Here is a 16,171-nt window from a genome sequence, read left to right on the forward strand (position 1 = left end):
GGGCGTGTGTGCTCATCAGACAGACAGAGAGAGACATAGAGACAGAAAGTGAGAAATCACCCCCAGAGGGGATGGTCATGCCGCAATCCCTTCTCCTCCATTCTCCTCTCGGGATCTTGGGCATGCACGCACACGTGCCCGGCGTGAGTTCTAAGCCACATGAGGTCCGGGACGCGAACCGCGGTCGACCACGTGGGAGTCCAGCGACATAGCCATTACGCTAATTGCTGGTTCCCTATTCTAACCATTTTTAAGTATACAGTTCAGTGGCATTGATTTCATTCCTACTGTTGTGCACCTATTGTTAAGTGCCTTTTAAAAAGCATAACAGGCACAGCTGCTCTGGCACATTGGTAACCCAGAGCTCTGCAATGATGGAAGCCATATGGAGAATTGGGGGTTAGTTCTTAGGTCGACCTGTACTTGCCAGGCATTTGCCCAGGATCCTGGCTGAAAGGCTTTTGGGTGATAATAGCACGAGAACCCTGTTGAGGGTGCTTACCATTTTCTATCTCTTTCTCTCTCTTTCATGAAAGGAAGAAAAACTTGAAAGATAATGAAGGTCATGTAGAAACAAAGGGAAATGGTCGAAGCAGTTTTGTAGTTTACCGTTTTCTTGTTTCATTGAGCATATTGTTACATGAAGATATGTAATATACAGGTAGAAAGCGGATGGGATGTGCAGAGATGGTAGTTATTCTAGGTTTTGTTTGATTTTGTGCATGAGTCACTAAAACAACACCAGTGATTTACCTGGGATTGAAGCTCAAGGTCTATTTTGCTAGTTTCCAAGACTGAAAGGAGCACTGTCTGTAAGTAAAGGGTGTTGGGATGCAGAGACTAGTATGCTTAGGAGGAGGGCAGGCCTTGGAAACATGCTGGAGAGAAGGAAGAATCTGACCCAAGGTTCTTGGAGACAGGGAAGTAAGAGAACAGATAAGGGTGGATGCTACAAACCATTAAGCTCTAGGTCTTACTGGCGTTTCACTTGGAGCTCTGGTGATTGGCCGTGTCTCCGCAGTGCCTGTGAAAGTCACGTGTGTGCTGTTTCGAAGTAGCTACTGAGTGTTGCACTGATGTGTTGCTCAGTCGTGCTTTCTGAAAGAAGTATTTGTGAACCAGCTCGGGGCCCAACTATGTATGGGGTCTTCAAAAAGTTACAGGCAAATATATATAGAGAAAAACTATGCAGGGATTTCAGATATTTTTGGCATTAAGTTCATACTTTTCATTGGAAATATTAGTTTTTTCCGTAACTTATGGGAGTCCCTTTGTATAGAGTAAATGCTTTTATTTATTTATTTTTTGCGATAAAAATGTCTCAAGTTAAACTGAAATCGATTATTTTAAAACAGGGATTGATATTTTGGTGAATAATGCCAGTGCTATAAGCTTGACCAACACCTTGGAAACACCTACAAAGAGAGTGGATTTGATGATGAACGTGAACACCAGAGGCACCTACCTTACGTAAGTTAGAAGGAAGAGTTCCGGAAGAGGAGGATGTAATGTAATGTTTTCTTAGAGAATCTACGTAGTTGTAAACAGATTTGGGCCAAATTAGCAGTACCGTTTTGAATTTGGTCCTTTTTTAAACTTTAATCTTTTTAAAATTTTGCTATAGGGTACATGTACTCACTAGGGAGAAAAAAAGTGAGAAATCAGCCCCCAGTGATATGTCCATACCAAAATCTCTTCTCCCTATTCTCCTTTTGGGATTTTGAGCATACATGCACGTATACCCGGTGACAAAAACTACTCTACAGTTAACTAAGGAAGTTCAGTTGTTCTTTTCTTTTTTTTTTTTTTTTTGAGAGATTTTCACTATAGGGCGCGTGCGCTCGCCAGACAGACAGAGAGAGACATTAGAGACAGAAAGCGAGAAATCACCCCCCAGGGGGGATGGTCACGCCGCAATCCCTTCTCTTCCATTCTCCTCTCGGGATCTTGGGCACGCACGCACACGCGTCCGGCGTGAGTTTTAAGCCACCGGGTCCGGGACACGAACCACGGTCGACTACGTGGGAGTCTAGCGACATAGCCATTACGCTAACTGCTGGTTCCCGTAGTTCAGTTGTTCTTAACAGTAATTTGGGATAGAACTTAAAGAAGTGGAGATGCTAGAAAGCTATTGACTTGACTTGTGTTTTCTTTTGCTTTCAGATCTAAAGCATGTATTCCTTATTTGAAAAAGAGTAAAATTGCTCATATCCTCAATCTCAGCCCACCATTAAACCTAAATCCAGTGTGGTTCAAACAGCACTGTGGTAGGTAGTAGGATGAGGGTGGGGTTTGTCAAGTTAGTTTGTTTTGAATTAAATCAGTGTGTCTGTGATGTAATCACAACCTGTATGTAGCACTCGACATTAAGTTTTCTATGTCTAATCAGTAAGTAGCATTTGGGAAAGTAGATTCTTAATCTTTATCTGTAGTTTCCTAAATTGAAGTATAATTTACGTGTGGTAAAATGTACAGATCTAAATGGTTCAGTCTGCTGATATTTGACAAATGTACCTACCTGTATAACTAGTGCCCGAATCATGATGCAGATTCCCATGATCCTGGAAAGCTCTTTCATGTTCTTATGGATTACTTTTATTGTATGTCATCTATTCTTTACTAAAGTTGGTTACAAATGCTCTAAGAAATATTCTTTTTCTTTTTTTTAGTAGAGGTTTTTGCCTTAGGACATGTATGCTCATGTGAGCGAGAGAGAGAGAAACAGAGACAGAGACCATGAGAGGGAAAGTGAGAAAGCCCCTCCTGGGAGGGATGGCCACGCTGCAATAACTTCTCCATTCTCCTCCTGGAATCTTGAGCATACATGCACACGTACCCAGCATAAATTTCAAGTCACTGGATCTGGGACTCGAACCGTGATCGGCCATGTGGGAGTCCAGTGATGTATTGCTACACCATCTGGCCTCTCTAAGAGATATTAGTTACTTTTGGGACCAGCAGTTAGCGTAATGGCTATGTCGCTGGAATCCCACGACCGCGGTTCGCATCCTGGACCGGGTGGCTTAAAACTCACGCCGGGCGCGTGTGCGTGCGTGCCCAAGATCCCGAGAGGAGAATGGAGGAGAAGCGATTGCGGCGTGACCATCCCCCTAGGGGGTGATTTCTCACTTTCTGTCTCTGTGTCTCTCTCTGTCTGGCAAGCGCATGCGCCCTATAGGGAAAAGCTCTCCAAAAAAAAAAAAAAAGAAATATTAGTTACTTTTCATAGCAGTCTAATGATTTAAGGGAGAGTGTGTTAAGAAACAAGATTTATGTATAGGAGTCTCCTTTAAAATAGTTTTTATCAGATATTTAAGTTTTTATTTTGACCTGATTTCCTAATATTTAGAAAGGTACTTAGAATGGCAACTCACAGTTCAAAACTAAAAGAAGTTCCTTTTTTTTTTTTTTTGGAGAGATTTTTGGTATAGGGCGTGTGCACTTGCTGGAGAGACAGAGAGAGAGAAAACAAGAAATCATCTTCCAGGGGGGATGACCACACCACAATCCCCTCTCCTCCGTTCTCCTCTAAGGATTTTGGGTATGCACGCACGCGCACATGCCCAATGTGAGTTTAAGCTGCTGGGTCTGGGACTCAAACTGCGGTCAACTATATGGGAGTCCAGCAGTGTAACCATTATGCCATGTGCTAGTCCTAAGAAGTACTAATTTAATTGACTGGGTTAAATTAATTTACAGCCTTTTTTTTTTTTTTTTTTAGAGATTTTTCACTAAAGGGGGCCTGCGTGCCAGACAGACAGAGACAGACAGACAAAGAGACAGAAAGTGAGAAATCACCCCCCAGAGGGGATGGCCACGCCGCAATCCCTTCTCCTCCCTTCTCCTCTTGGGATCTTGGGCACGCACGCACACGCGCCCGGTGTGGGTTTTAAGCCACCGGGTCTAGGAAGCGAACCGCGGTTTACTACGTGGGAGTTCAGCGACATAGCCATTACTCTAACTGCTGGTTCCCCAGCCTTTTTTGTTAGTATTTTGCTAGCAGTAGTTTCCCTTTAATTTATCATTTCCATTCTTTAAAATGAAAAAAAAAATAGTGTAATTTATGCCCATACTATTAAAAAATAAAGGTTTATTACTGTCTCTTTATTTAAATAAAATATTAGAATGGAAATGTATAAAAATAATTTATAAGAAATTTGAAAGTGTTCTTTTTGGTTTTTGCTGTAGGGCATGTGCACTCATTGGAGAGTGAGAGAGGGAAAGTGAAAAATCACCCCCTGGTAAGATGGCCATGCCACAGTCCTTTCTCCTCTGTTCTCTCTTGGGATTTTGGGCACACATACAATTGCACCCAGTGTGATTTTCAAGCTACCAAGCCCAGGAACTTGAACCATGGTTGGCCACGTGGAATCCAGTGCCTTAACCATCATGTCACCTGCTGACCCCTATATGAAAATTCTTTAAGAAATGACTTATTTAAAAACTTAATGTTTTCCATATTTTATACTATTGGAAATAATTCTCAAAAATATATCAGAGAAAATATAGTAATAGAAATTGTTATTTCTACTCATAACTTAATGATTCTCAAATGATTATTCTTTGTGGTTTCTTTTAGCTTATACCATTGCTAAGTATGGTATGTCTATGTGTGTGCTTGGAATGGCAGAAGAATTTAAAGGTGAAATTGCAGTCAATGCTTTATGGCCTAAAACAGGTATGTACTTAAAATAAATTTATTCACCAGATTGTCATTTATTGTCCTTCACCATTTATGAGATACATCTTGGATATGGTGGGGTAGAGATGACTAGACAACAGTAACGTCAATCCGTTTTTTGGGAAACAAGTTAAACCTTTCTTTTTTGAAAGAATTATTTTATTTAACTTTATTTATTTATTTAAATTTGACCAGAGAGAAACAGAGAGAGAGAGAGAGAGAGAGAGAGGTAAAGTGAAAAAGGAAGTCACCTGCTCTGGGACTCGAATTGTGTTTGGTCATGTGGGAGCCCAGCGCTCTTAACTGTCATGCCACCTGCTGGCTCCTAAACCTTTCTCTTGCAAGTTTTTATTTAGTTACTCTGATGAGAGCAAGACAGAGAGAGAGAGACACTCTCAACAGGTTTTATGCCGTGAGCCTCCCTCAAGCCTTTTCAAGCCAGCTAGGATCATGGGCATATACCACATGCCTGGTGTATACTGATCAGCCCAGGAACTGAACCTTGATCTTCCATATGGCTTCGGCCTCACAGGGCATTGTGTCAGTGTTACACTGCGGCTGAGCCATAAGCTTTTTGTTGTATAGAGCAAGATTCTTTTCCATCATCTTACAGCTTTGACCTAGACTACATAACTGACTCTTGAGCCCATAGCTGTAGTGGGGACTGGATGGTGACACAGCAGTATAGCAACACTCTGCAAGGTTGACCCATGTGGGGACGTTTTGGGTTCATGTCTGGAGACCTCAGTGAGTATGTTAGGCACATGTGTGTTCATGATCTGGGGCTGGCTGAGGCTGTCTGGGTGGGTTGTGGCATCATTAATAGCTGCAATACCAGAATACACTGGGAACTCAAGCAGCTTTCCTGAAAAACAAAACAAAACAAAAAAGGATCAACCCAATTAGAAGATGGGAAAATGAGGGGCCGGCAAATGGCATGGTGGTTAAGGGTGCTGGATTCCCACATGGCCGACCATGGGTCAATCCTGGACCTGGTGGCTTGCTTTCTCACTTTCCCCTCTTTTCTCTCTCTTGCTCTGTCCCTCTCTGGTCAAATTAAAATAAATAAATAAATAAAGTTAAATAAAATAATTCTTTAAAAAAATAAAAGATGGGAAAATGAGCTGAACAACCATACATAAAGAAGACATAGAAATAGCCAAAAAGCATATGAAAAAATGTTCAATATCCCTCATCATAAGGGAGATGCAGATCAAAACCACAATGAGATACCATCTATCTCCAGTCAGAATGGCAAAGATTAAAAAGTAAAAAAAACCAGTGACTGGGTTGCAGTGAAATGGGAACTCTCATATACTGTTGGAGGGAATGTAAATTGGTCTAGCCACTGTGGAGAACAATATGGAGGTTCCCAAAAATATACAAATAGAACTACCATATGATCCAGCAATTCCACTCCTAGGTATCTACCCCAAAGATAGGAGACCACTCAGTCAGAAAAGGGCTTACATAACTATATTTATTGTGGCATTATTCACAATTGCTAAGACATGGAACCAACCCAGATGTCCACGAACAGATGAATGGATTGAAAAAGTGTGACACATATACTCTCTGGAATACTACTCAGCCATAAAAAAGCAATAAGATCTTGGCATTTGATAGAAAGTGGACAGACATAGAAGATTTACTTTGTTTTTTTTGGAGAGGTTTTTGCTATAGGGTGTGTGCGCTCGCCAGAGAGACAGAGAGACAGAGAGATAGAAAGTGAGAAATCACCCCCCGGGGGGATGGCCACACTGCAATCCCTTCTCTCGGGATCTTGGGCATGCACACACATGCGCCCGGCGTGAGTTTTAAGCCACCGGGTCCAGGACACGAACCATGGTCAACTACGTGGGTGTCCAGCAACATAGCCATTATGCTAACTGCTGGTCCCAGAAGATTTACTTTTGAGTGAAGCAAGCCAGACTATGAAAGAGAGACATTGTATGTCTCCACTTAATATATACTGACTGTCCACACTCTATGTTGGAAACTAAAAGCTTAGAGGATATAGAAGCATGGAAGATGGTTATGGATACTGGAAACAGTGTAGAAGAGGGTGGGGTAAGGGGGAGAATGTGAGGAAAGAATTTAAGGAGAAAAATAGAGAGGCAAGACATTTATGGGACACAGAAATGGATTGTTATCTGTTGATGATAATGTGTATAGTATCCTCAACTGGACTGATGTGAAGTATATTCATGTTGGGTAAATTCACTTTATAAGCTAAGTGATGTATAGTGATTGAATATATAAAATAAAATTAAGAAGTAGCTGTAATAGGAACATTGAATACTAGAACATTTGAAGAATCTTGTGAAGGCCAATAGTAGCTTATTCTCATTTATCTTTGATATCTCACTAAATTTTGCAGTCTGATACTTTGGGTTTTTGTATTCTTTTTTTTTTTTTTTTTTTTTTAAGGGATTTTTGCTATAGGGCACTTAAGTTTGCTGGAGAGACAGAAAGCATGAAATCACTCCCTGGGGGGATGGCCACCTTGCAGTCCCTTCTCTTCCATTTTCCTCTTGGGATTTTGGGCATGCATGCACGTGCGCCTGGTGTGAGTTTGAAACTGCTGGGTCTGGAGCTAGAACTGTAGCTGACTATGTAAGAGCCCAGTGATGTAACCATTATGCCATCTGCTGGTCCCAATTTTCTTGTATTCTTGCTACAGTTAATCTTTTTCCTTCATAAAAGGTTGGATTTTTCTGTACTTTCACATGGATTCTTCTGAGTTCATGGGGTTTCTAGAGCCCTATCAGATGAAAAATAACCTGTAAATGCCTAGGCTTTCTGTGTAAATTTACAGCATGATAGGATACACGTTGGTGACTTTTTGGCTGGGGAGTAAGGTATATAAAAATGAGAGAAAAAGTGCTTTCCTTTCTTTTTTAAAAGTTTTTTTTTGGGGGGGACCAGCACATGGCATGATGGTTAAGGTGCTAGACACTCCCACATGGCCTACCACAGTTTGAATCCCAGACCTGGTGGCTTACTTTCTTTCTTTCTCTGTGTGTATGTGTCTCTCTCTGGTCAAATTAAAATAAATAAATGAATGAATGAATAAATAAATAAATATTTCTTAAGTGTTTTGTTTTGTTTTGTTTTGTTTTTGCTGTAAGGCGGATATGAGAGAGACAGAAAAAGGAAAGTGAGAAATCACCCTCAGGGGGATGGCCACACCATAATCCCTTCTTTTCCATTTTCCTCTTGGGATTTTGGGCACCAGTAAACACATACTTGGTACTTTGTGTATTTTTCTTTTTCTTTCTTATTTGACCAGAGAGGGGCAGAGTGAGGGGCGGGGGAGGGAAAGTAAGAAAGCAAGCCTTCAGGTCAGGACTTGAACCATGGTTGATCATATGGGAGTCCAGTGCCCTTAACCACCATACTACCTGCTGCCCCCCACCCCCTTGGTGTGTTTTTCAAGCATCCAGGTTCGGGACTGTAACTGTAGAATTGGCCATGTGGGATCTAGCTGCTTCAAATACCATACTATCTAGCTGGCCCAAAAGACTACCTTTCTTTTTTTGAGAGAAAGATTTTTGCTATAGGCACATGCACTCTCCAGGGAGACAGAGAGATAGAGACAGGAAGTGAAAAATCACCCCCTAGGGGAAATGGCCACGCCACAGTCCCTTCTCTATTCTTCTCTAGGTATTTTGTGCACACACATGTATGCACCTGGCATGAGGTTTATACCACTGGGTCTGGGACTTGAACCATGATCAGTTACGTGGGAGTCCAGTGACATAACCATTATGCCATCTGCCAGTCCCAAAACTGCCTTTCTTAATGGTTTTTATTCTCCACTTCTAAATCAACACAGGTTAAAGGAAGAAACAGATAATAACTTATTTTATTATTATCATATTATTGTTCATTTCCCATGTATTAATAAATAATGCCCACAAAAACCCTAACTTTTTTATCTTAAAAATTTTTTAGGAGAATTATTGAACTTTATTTAACATTATTCTAATTTTTAATTTGCTACAGGGCATGTGTGCTCACCAGAGAGACACTGAAAGAGAAGGAAAGTGAGAAAGCAATCTACCAGGTCTAGAACTCCAACCAGGGTCGGCCATGGGAGTCTAACACCTTAACCACATGCAACCTGCTGGCCCCTCATCTTAAATTTAAATGATAGGGCCAGCAGGTGGTGTCGTGGTTTAGGTGCTGGATTCCTACATGGCCAATTACAGTTCAAGTCTCAGACTTGGCAGCTTGACAATCATGCTGGGCATGTTTGTGTGCATGGCCAAAATCCCTTGAGAAGGATGGAGGAGAAAGGATTGTGGTGTGGTCATCCTCCATGGAGGAGAATGTCTTATTTTCTCTCTCTGTGCGTTCATGTGCCCTATGGCAAAAAACAAACAAACAAAAAAAAAAGAAAAGAAAAACTTAAATGGCAATGTCATCTTAGAAAAAATTCTAGTGAGGTGGGGGCTTATATGACACCAGAGCAGTTGAAGGTTCATTGACAATTCTTGAAGATGCCACCCAAAGGAAAAAGTGATTCTAGAAAAGGGGGCAAAAGGGAGTGATCGTGCTGACAAGAAGTCTCAGGGCCCCAAAGTGGTGATAGTGCAATAAAGGTCAGACAGATTCTATGTGAAAAACACGACTAAATTATGGAAGCCACGGAGAAGTTAGAGTCTGGAATGAGATTCAATGAAGTGGCTACACAATATAGTGAAGACAAAGCCAGGCAAGGCGGCGACTTCAGTTGGATGACCAGAGGGCCCATGGTGAGACCATTTCAAGAAGCAGAATTTCCCTTGCCTGTTAGTGGGATTGATAAGCTTGTGTTTACAGACCTACTAGTTAAGACAAAATTTGGATATCATATTATCATAGTTGAAGGGAGAAAGTAAAATCATATGAAAGACTGAAAAAAAAAGGAGGGACCAGCAGGTGGTGTGGTGGTTGAGAGTGTTGGATTCCCACATGGCAGATTGCACCTGGACCTGGTGGCTTGCTTTCTCACTTTCCCCCTCTCTCTTTCACGCTGTCCCTCTCTAGTAAAATTAAAATAAATAAAGTTAAATAAAATAATTCATTATAAAAACATCTGATGATATGGAACCAACAGTTGGCATAATGGCTATGTCGTTGAAGTTCCATGTAGTCGACCACAGTTAGAGTCCTGGACCCGGTGGCTTAAACTCACACCGGGCGCATGTGCGTGCATGCCCAAAATCCTGAGAGGAGAATAGAGGAGAAGGGATTGTGGCATGGCCATCCCTTCTAGGGGGGTGATTTCTCACTTTCTGTCTTTCTGGTGAGCACCCTATAGCAAAAACCTCTCAAAAAAAAAAAATCTAATGATAAAGAGGATACATATTGGGAACTACTTTTTCAAAAATTAAAAAAGCTTACATTGAATGTCAGTACTTAGATATTCAGCGTGGCCCCTTTCCAGGGATTCAGTACTGATATGTCTGCTGCTAGGGCAGCAATGCCTACTTGTAGGCATTCAGCTATTTGTGAGTGAATTATATTTTTAGATTCCTTTTGAAAGTTGCCTTATATTCTTCATTACATTCCTTAGAAACTCTTACAGTGATGGATTATTTTTCACTTAAGTTGAGGGCAGGGGAGTTTGTGGGAAGATGAGTGTTGGAATTTATTCCCTGGCTATCTTCTACATCCAGCTCTCAGCAAACTTCCCAGAGTGGAGCAGTTGTTAGGGTGGCGGACCACGAGGACTAACAAGGAAAGTGCAAGACCTTGTTTCTCCAAGTGACTAAGAAGCTTTGGAGGACCTTATTCTCTGCACCAGAGGACAGTACAGGGCCAATAGAGAACATTGCAGAGAGAATAAATACTCAAGTTCCTGGAGAGAGCTTGGAATGTAGAGATCGTGGGATCGCAGCAGGTGGCTCAGTAGGTGAGGGAAGTATTTCCTATCTTTGATCCTTGGACAGCGAAGTGACCAGGGAGCCTTCTTTAGGCCCCCAAATGGGTTCAATGACTCGTAAATGTGATACATCAACTGTCCATGGGGCAGAGCCCACTACACTTACTACTGCCAGCAAGGGCGGCATCATTTAAAATAAGTGTGAACAGAGCCATAAGGAGACAAAAATTGCAGTACTACAAAGGAGACCCAATATCTGGGCACAAAATAAACAAAATACATTAGCAGCTTTCAATGAAATAAAACTACTAAGGGAAGAAAATCCTTTTTTTTTTTAATCAGAGTACAAGTATGTGTCGAAGACAGTGAGAGAGAGCCACAATCCTTTTTTCCTCCATTTCTCCATCTCGTCAGGATCCTAGGCATGCGTGCATGTGCCTAGGATGTTTTCAAGCTGCTGAGGCTGAGATTCAAACCATGGTTGGCCATGTAGGATCCGGCTCCCTCTGCATAGCACTTAAGCATTGCACCTTGGAGCCAACCCAGAATAAAATATTTTGATTAAAAAAAAAATCGCATTGAGGCTGGCGGGTGGCATGGTGGTTAAGGGTGTTGGACTCCCACATGACCTACTGTGGTTTGAGTCCCGGACTTGGCAGCTTGCTTTCTCACTTCTCTCACTCTGTCCCTCTAGTTAAATTAAAATCAATCCATCCATCCATCAAGTTAAATAAAATACTTCTTTAAAAAAAAAATCATAAAACTTTGGGGTTAGTTCTGTGATACCACACTAATGTGCTGCTCAAGAGAAGGCATGGCAACGGTGTGTTTAATTTCCCGCCTGGCTGTCTGGAGGTGTTGTGACCTTGTGTGTGAGTGCTCAACTTCTGACAGACTGGAGGACTGGACAAAGGGAATCACAGTGTGACCAGACCCTGTGGAGGGTGCTCATTTCTCATTCTCATGTGCACGTGCATGTAGTCTGTCATGAGTGCAGCGAGAAACAACTCTGGTACTGAATTATAGCATAAAAAAATACTAAGAATAGATTGTTGTGAAGGGCTTGAGTGTTTATTGTTAACATCTGCATAAGTAGCATGGCAGTTCAAGTGCACGAAATATCTCAAAGAGCAAAAACACCTTGAAGTAAAAGAAAACATACTTAGAGGCCATATGGAAGGAACATCACAGACAGGTATCGGGAATCCCAGGAGGAAGACGGGAAAAAGAACAAGCAGAGGAGAAACAATAATTGAATTAATAATAGAAAACAATTCCCTTGAGCTGAAGAAAGACTCACATGCATATGTTCTTTGGAGAGGCTGTATTTATGGGGCAGAAGGAGGGAAGAAGATATCTGGAAGAATCTAAGAATTGCAAGGATTAAAGGAAAATCTTAACAAATGTTCAGGCAGAATATATGTTATGTACAAAGAAAAAAAGATTACAGACTCTTATCTTCAATGCCAGAAACTCGAAAGCGATGGAATAACATCTGTGCTTTACTGATAGGAAGGGACTCAGCGAAGATAATATTTATTGACGAGATGAAAGGAAGATATGTGGATATGCTACCACACTCGAGAAGAATCTTTCAGAAAGAGATTTTAACCAAACAGTAAATCTGTCAGAACAGAGTCTTTTCAAGATAGGATTCAGAAATAAGAGGAAAACAACGGCAAACAAATAACTGCAATATTATATCATTAAATATAAATAGATATGATAGAATGATTGGGAATTTGAAATAGAGATACCAACGAAGAACTTAATATGAAAGTGTAAAAGTCTCCTTAAAATCTAGAAGCTGGGGCCAGCAGGTGGTATAATGGTTAATGCTCTGGACTTTCATGTGGCTGACCCAGAGGCTTGAAACTCATGCCAGGTAGTTTGTGCATGTGTACCCAAAATTCCAAGAGGAGAATGGAAGAGAAGGGATTGCAGCGTGGCTATCCCTGCTGGGGCTGATTTCTCACTTTCTCTCTCTGTCTCTCCCTGTCTCTCTGGAGAGCACACACGTCCTATAGCAAAAATATCTCTCTTGAAGCTGGCAGGTGGTTGAGGCACTGGACTTCCACATGGCTGACCATTGTTCAAGTTCTGGACCTGGCAGCCCCCAAATCACAACAAATAAAGAGATAAATAAATAGATGTTAAAATAAATGAATAAATAAATGTTTTAAAAAATATTTCTCTTTAAAAAAAAAGCCTAGGATATGGGGAAGTGAGAGATGTGCTAGTCATTGAATTCTAAGGGCTCATTTGAGCATGCTAAAATTGGGGAAGGAGCAGCTGGCAGGTGGCATGGTGGTTAGGGGCGCTGGACTCCCACATGGCCTACCGTGGTTTGAGTCCAGACCTGGCGGCTTGCTTTCTCACTTTCTCTCTCTCTCTCTGTCACTTTCCCTCTCTCACACTGTCCCTCTCTGGTCAAGTTAAAAATAAAGTTAAATAAAAAATAATTAAAAATTGGGGAAGGAAAGACATTCTAACAGTCTCATCTTGGGGCAGCCATGATTCTAGGTGATATTTATTTTTGGAGCAGTTTTTGCTCTAGGGCGCATGCGCTCGCCAGAAAGACAGAGAGAGACAGAAAGCAAGAAATCACCCCCCCCCCCCAAGGGGGATGGCCACGCCGCAATCCTTTCCCCTCCATTCTCCTCTCAGGATCTTGGGCACGCACGAACACACGCCCAGCGTGAGTTTAAGCCACCAGGTCCAATCGAGCCGTGATTGGCTACATGATAGTTCAGCAACATAGCCATTATGTTAACTGCTGGTCCCGATCATTCTTTGTTTTTTCCTAGAGATTTTTTTCTATAGAGTGTGTGTGCTTACCAGAGAGATAGAAAGTAAGATATCACCCACCAGGAGGGGATGGCCATGCTGCAATCCCTTTTCCTCCATTCACCTCTTGTGATCTTGGGCACGTACGGACACGTGCCCAGCGTGAGTTTTGGACCGTTGGGACTGGGACTTGATTGGCGGTCAGCTATGTAGGGGTATAGCCATGTAACCAGTACACCATCTACTGGTCCTTCTGCTGATCATCCTTTTTAAAAAAAAGATTTTTGCTATAAGGTGTATACACTCACCAGAGAGACAAAGACAGAGACAGAAAGCGAGAAATCACTCCCCCGAGTGGGGATCTCCATGCTTTAATTCCCTTTCCTCCATTCTCCTCTTGAATTTTAGACATGTACACATACGTGCCTGGAGTGAATCTAAGCTACCAGGTCTGGGACTCGAACTGTGGTCGACTACATAGGAGTTTAGCGATGTAACCGTTATGCCACCTGCTGGTCCTGATCATTCTTTAAAAAAAATTTTTTTTTTCTTTCTTCCTAGAGAGAATAGGGCATGTGTGCTCACCAGAGAGACAGAAAGCGAGAAATGACCCCCTGGGAGGGATGGCCACATCACAGTTCCTTCTCCATTTTCTTCTCGGGATTTTGGGCATACATACACACCCATCCTGAGTTTAAGCAGCCGGGTCCAGGACTCAAATCATGGTTGAGTACGTGGGAGTCCAGCGACAGAACTGCGATGCCATCTGTTGGTCCCTTGATCTTTCTTATAAGGTGGAAACTGACAGGTGGTGTGGCGACTAAGGGTGCTGGACTCCCACATGGCTGACTGTGGTTCGAGTCCCCTACCTGGTAGCTTACTTTCTCACTTTATCTCTTTTACTCCTACTTGTGCTCTGTCCCTCTCTGGTCAAATTTAAATAAATAGAAGATGGGAATTGGCCATTGGATTTAGTAGTCTACACATCTCCATATACCACTTATATTTGTAATTGAATCATTAGTTTATGCTTACAATTGTTTAATGTCTTCCTTACGAGAATGGAAACTTCTTGGAGTAAGGACAGTGCTTGCTCTGTTCATTTTGTTGTAGCCTATGTAGACATTCAATAAACATCCAATGGAAGAGTAATGAACAAACGAACGAATGCAGTATGATTACCATCTGCTTAGATCCAAAGTAGACATTCTGAGCAAAGCTTATGTAACAAGGAGAACATCGTGTTAAAAGGAATGTGGAGACATGACAAGGACTTATCAGGAGCAGTGGGAGAAATCAGCTTACTGCTAACATGTTTGCTTGGGCTTTGAGATGTTCATTTTAGAAGATTTACTAGACATCTCGGAGCCAGTAATATTCTATGGTCCTAGACTTGATGACAGTAAATCGAATTTACAATCATCCTCCTTGTAATACATGAGATGATGGTTATACACAGAGTGCTTTTGAAATAAAGCCGGGGACTGTGTAGCTCAAGGTAATGGATCAAGGAAAGAACTGGTCAAGACATTTTTTTTCTGTGGGGAACAACATGTAAAGGCCGCAGCCTGGGCAAAGGCTGTGTTTGGTGGAGCCGAGTGTTCCATATGGTTGTGAGAGGGCTTGTTTCCCACTGACCTTGAGCAGCTCAGTACAGGCTCACTGGAATGCTGGGTAGATAGGAGCGTGTGGGGTGGGATGGACATACCCACCCCATGTCTTACAGGCCAACTTTAGGAACTTGAATTTTGATCTATGTTCAGTGGAGAGTCACTGAAGAGTTTTAAAAACTGAAAGTAAATAATAAACAGAAGAGGGGGACAAGCAGGTGGTGTGGTGGTTAAGGAGCTGGACACTCCCACATGGCTGACCATGGTTCGAGTCCCAGACCTGGTGGGACTTATTATTTACTTTCAGTTTTTGCTTTCTCACTTTCCCTCTCTCTCTTTCTCTGTGTGTCTCTCTCTGGTCAAATTAAAAATAAATAAATGAATACATAAAATTTAAAATAATAATAATAAACAGAAGGGAAAACAGGAACAGTGAGGTAATGTGGTTGTTGATCAGGTTTAGGAAGTTTAATCTGGCATCTGAATATAGAATGATGTGTAAGATTATAGAGAGGAGGCAGGAAAGCTAGTTAGAATATTGCATTATTCATGAGTGAGGCGATGAAAAGGTATTTGAGAAGGTGTCCAGACTGCTGACTGTTTGAGAGTCTTCTGTAAAACACCCATTCCCTCATCCTGGACTGTGCAGAGTGACTTTCTTTATGTCAGCTGGAACCAGAAATAATCTCCCAATATTATATTGCCTTTCAAGGAAAAGGAGATTTATGGCCCCGAAGGGAATGGGTACAGTGTAACATACATCATCCACAGTCAAAGCAGTGTCCCAGTCCTCTGTCCTCTCGCCTGGGTGTTTAGCTGCATTGCCCCTCCTGGGTTTAGCACTTTCGCTCTGATATTCAGCACATCCAGAGAAGGGATCGGGGCAGCCTGTTAATAGTTTCACAACATGAGGGTCTCAGGACCCCAACCAGGTCACCTACAGGGCTGTAGTTTTTTCTTTTTCTAAGAACCATTTCGGGCCAGCTACAGTGATGTAACGCAACACTCCGCATGGGAGTGTCCCTGGTTTGCATCCAGAGGTCTCTCTGTACACAGCGGGTATGCAGCATGTCTGTGATCACGCCTGGCTGAGGCTAAGGGGTGGTTTGTGTCATGAACACTCTGTTGAGAGTGCCCATCTCTTTCCGAAGAAATCAATAAACTTAAAAAAAAAAATACCCCTTCACATAGTTCCTGGTGAAATGGAGGGTAGAGAGGGAA

At 42.0% G+C, this 16,171-nt stretch overlaps 1 protein-coding gene across 1 annotated transcript in view; it reads left to right on the plus strand.

Annotated features, from left to right (window-relative positions):
• HSDL2 (hydroxysteroid dehydrogenase like 2) overlaps positions 1 to 16,171 on the plus strand; it is a 62,897-nt gene that overhangs the window by 10,620 nt on the left and 36,106 nt on the right. The window contains exons 3-5 of the mRNA XM_027769457.1: positions 1,356 to 1,470; positions 2,164 to 2,267; positions 4,580 to 4,678. Coding sequence (XP_027625258.1) covers positions 1,356 to 1,470; positions 2,164 to 2,267; positions 4,580 to 4,678 — 318 coding nt within the window. The remainder of the gene's footprint in view (positions 1 to 1,355; positions 1,471 to 2,163; positions 2,268 to 4,579; positions 4,679 to 16,171) is intronic.

Source organism: Tupaia chinensis, unplaced genomic scaffold, assembly GCF_000334495.1.
Source record: "Tupaia chinensis unplaced genomic scaffold, TupChi_1.0 Scaffold000081_1, whole genome shotgun sequence".
Lineage (NCBI taxonomy): Eukaryota > Metazoa > Chordata > Mammalia > Scandentia > Tupaiidae > Tupaia > Tupaia belangeri.